The sequence below is a fragment of the Guillardia theta genome (genome assembly GCF_000315625.1).
Source record: "Guillardia theta CCMP2712 unplaced genomic scaffold GUITHscaffold_3, whole genome shotgun sequence".
NCBI classification, from domain to species: Eukaryota; class Cryptophyceae; order Pyrenomonadales; family Geminigeraceae; genus Guillardia; species Guillardia theta.
In genome coordinates, this window is record NW_005434671.1 from 1,248,171 (window position 1) to 1,251,619 (window position 3,449).

At 55.6% G+C, this 3,449-nt stretch overlaps 2 protein-coding genes across 2 annotated transcripts in view; one reads left to right on the top strand and one right to left on the bottom strand.

Annotated features, from left to right (window-relative positions):
- Positions 1-590: 590 nt before the first annotated feature.
- On the bottom strand, positions 591-1,927 carry GUITHDRAFT_132340 (hypothetical protein; the record flags this gene model as incomplete). The annotated part of the gene is made up of 4 exons (XM_005841579.1): positions 591-616; positions 728-803; positions 954-1,053; positions 1,110-1,927. 4 exons carry the CDS (start codon positions 1,925-1,927, stop codon positions 591-593), a joined length of 1,020 nt encoding a protein of 339 aa, XP_005841636.1.
- A 619-nt stretch (positions 1,928-2,546) lies between these two features.
- Positions 2,547-3,449, top strand: part of GUITHDRAFT_160734 (hypothetical protein) — a gene marked incomplete at its 3' end in the record, with an annotated part of 1,721 nt that continues 818 nt past the window's right edge. Inside the window, exons 1-2 of the mRNA XM_005841580.1 lie at positions 2,547-2,805; positions 2,944-3,404. Coding sequence (XP_005841637.1) covers positions 2,571-2,805; positions 2,944-3,404 — 696 coding nt within the window. The 5' untranslated portion in view covers positions 2,547-2,570. The remainder of the gene's footprint in view (positions 2,806-2,943; positions 3,405-3,449) is intronic.

Sequence of the window (3,449 nt, forward strand, 5' to 3'; positions counted from 1 at the left end):
AGCAGGAATTGGGCTCTTTCTCACCATGGGACGGGGAAATCCCGGGGCATCTCGGCGACTCATGACTGAAAAGCACTGATCCATTCCACGCCAAAGCGTGTCGTGTAAAGCCTGAGAGAGATAGCTACGGCTGCAACACTAGACCAGAAGTTGTTCCGTGTCCTTTACTGCATACGTGTCGGATCGATGAACCCCCTGCGTCTGGTGGATGGTATCACAGCAGCTTCACATGATCCGGCATTTGCGTACAAAACACCCCATCTACGGTCTCAATCTTCTCCTCACGGCCCCATGTCAGTACCCCCGCCTGCCATTGCATTCGCTTCTTTCCTGCATATCCGATTATCGCATCCCTGCCCCTGCTCCCTTTCGTCGCGCCATACCAGGTTATTCCTTCTCTCCCCACCATATGCACCCGACACCCAGTAGAAACTTTCTTTCATAGTACCAAATTAGCTCCGTCATGTTTTTTCCGGTACACATAGGGGCGGAGCCTCCATGATATCTCCGCCATGCTGGCTGTCTTCGGCGCCCTCCTGGTCGATGACGATGACGAAGAAAGCCACCTGAGCTAACGACGGAGACGTGGGTCACGGCTGAGGCAGATCAGGGGGTCCTGGCCCAAAAAGGAGCTGGACGCGGAAGAGGGGTAGAGGCGAGGGGTGGTCGGAGGAGGAGGAGGAGGAGGAGGAGGAGGAGGAGGAGGAGGAGGAGAGCGATCGATTACCTGTCCATTCGGCCTCGATGTCACTTTCGGACAGGAAGGGAAATTTGCTCATGAAGTCTCTGAGCTGTCTGCTGGCCTGAAACAAATTGGAGGAGGAGGAGGAAGGGGAGGAGGAGGAGGAGGAGGAGGAGGAGGAGGAGGAGGAGGAGAAGGTAAAGAAGATCAAGGGAAAGACAGGAAACAGAAAGAATCAATCTTCTCCATGACCGAAACTTGTGATTCTTACATCTTCGTTTACGTTTCGTTCACTTTCCAAGCTCAAACATTCGCATTCCCTTGATGCTCCCCCGAGAAATATTCTCCCGTCCTGCATCTGCATCCCGTACCTACAAGTCGACGCTCAACTCCTCCCTCCCCTTGTCTTTCCTCCTCCTCCTCTCACCACTGGTCATCGCCTGCAGTGAAGCCGAACTTCCAGGCTGGGGGCAGAGGTCTTGTCATGAGGACAACATCGCATGTCGGTCTGATGATGCTCTCATACTCCGAGAGGATCTGAGGAATCCAGGCGTTGCTGCATACGATCACCTTTTCCACCTCGATCGTCTTCATGCACGTGTGGAGCACTACGCGATCGTCCTTCTCCTCTATCCTCTCAACGACACAGGACGATAAAAGTCTCGCTCCTCTGTCGATGGCATCCTGAAGCAGAGCATCTCGCAGCACCAGCGGCGACACTTTCCCGCCTCCTGCATGAAACATCCCCCCTCGGAAACTTCCAGGGCGGCACCCCAGCACCTCCGTGACTTTCTCCTCGTCCCAGAACTCGCCATGTCCACTCCTGATGAGCTCAAGCTCCTCTTCGTCTATCGCTAGCTCTATGCTTCCTGGAAAGTCCAGGCAGCAAGCCTCAAGTCCGCGAGAACGAACGTACTGACGGATCTCCTCGACCGCGTTCATCTCGAACTCTCCTCGTCCATCCGTCGCATCTGTCGCAGGCCACATGTGTCTCCCGCATCGCCCGGTAGCTCCAGGAGGAGGAAACTTACTTGACCATCCCCTCTCTCCCTCCGTCTCGTTCACTGTGAACGGGGCGCATGACGCCATAGCGCCGGCTTCTAAGATCCAACACGAGGGCACGCATGGCGCAGACGAGCTGCCCAGGCATGTTGGAGCTTCAGCTCTCTTCGTCGCTCCAGCCATCAGCGCAGAAGCAGCGGCAGCCCCAGCCATACCGGCCCCCACGATCGCTATCCCCGACATCGGAACAAGGTCGAGAAAATCGGGACCCGGTGGGTTTTGGTTGAAATAGGGGGTGGTAGAGAAGCTAAGGGGTGGTCTACTCACATAAGAGGGGGTAGGAGTTTCCTCCACAAGAGGGTGGGGTATTTTACAGGAAAGAAGGGGGTAGGGGTATCAAACTCAATTCGAACAACGGAAACGACAAGCGATGAAGCAGGATGAGGAAAGCAGGGAGGGAGGGAGGGAGGGAGAGAGGGATGGAGGGATGGAGGGAGAAAGATGGAAGATGACGAGAGCAGCAGTAGTAGCGAAGAATTAAGAGGGTGAAGTCTCAGCAAGGAGAAGAAGTAGATAACAGGAAAAGAAAGAACAGGGTAAGAAGCCAAAAAAAGTATACCGTGACGACATAAAGCATGTTTGTTGTGACAGAATGTCAAAGATAAATATCAGCCACAGAGGTATATGGCAGATTAGAGACATTTCAACGTTCCAACAGAGCTCATGGGGACACAACACACAAAAACTGAGAGACTGACAAAACTGAACCAACAGCACCTGATCCGTTGTGGTGGGCAGGTAGCAAACATCAAGCCTTAGTCGTTTCTTAGAGGATGAGAGCTGAGTGAACACTCTGAGAGCTGCTCTTCTTCGCTTCCTTCTCGACATGTCTTTCGCCAGGCCAAAAGCTTCTCGCCCTGTTTCCCCCTCCCTCAGCATCCGCGGCTCCCCCGTCGTCTCCAGCAGGGAGAGGCCGCAGACAGCGAGCAAGGAGCAGCTCAACTCTCTTCCTACCGCCGACCTCATCGATCTCAAGAGATCTATCGATGAGAGGCTCGCAGAGAGGAGGGAGTACCGAGGGACCAGAAGCGACGAACCGTGGGATCGACAAGGTTCTCAAGGTAACTTCCTTCTCCTTCTCCTTCTCCTTCTCCTTCTCCTTCTCCTTGTGCTTGTCCTTGTTCTTCTCGTCCTCCTGCTCCTGCTCCTGCTCTTGTTTCCCTGCTCCTGCTCCTCCCGTTCTGACCCCTCGTCTCCAGTGACGATCGAGTATGGCTCGCGCCCTTCCTCTGCCTATCAGCCACGAGCGTCTCCTGTCGTCTCGCGCGCTGGATCGCGGCCAGCAACTCCCGATCGCTTCGTGTCGCGTCCTTCCTCTGCCGGCAGTGCTCGGCCCATCTCACCCTACGAGCAGAGGACGAAGAGGCCCATGACTCCGACGCTCCGATCCTCCGAGCGACTCGTGGCGGACTTGGACAGGATGGAGCCGACGGGAAGGACAAGGATGGAGCGAGGGAGAGGAGGAGGAGGAGGAGGAGGCGGGGGGTTCGAGGACGTGGATATCTTCAGCAACGATAGGAAGCCGATGACTACTTTGGGCACGATGATTCGTCCTCATAGCGCCAGAGTCCCCACTGTGACGGGCAAGATTGGAGCAGCGAGCTTCGGAATCACTCCTGTCAAGATCATTCCCCGCCCTCCCAAGGCTGGAGCTTTCAAGGTCCCCTCCCTCCCTCCCTCCCTCCCTCCCTCCCTCCCTTCCTCC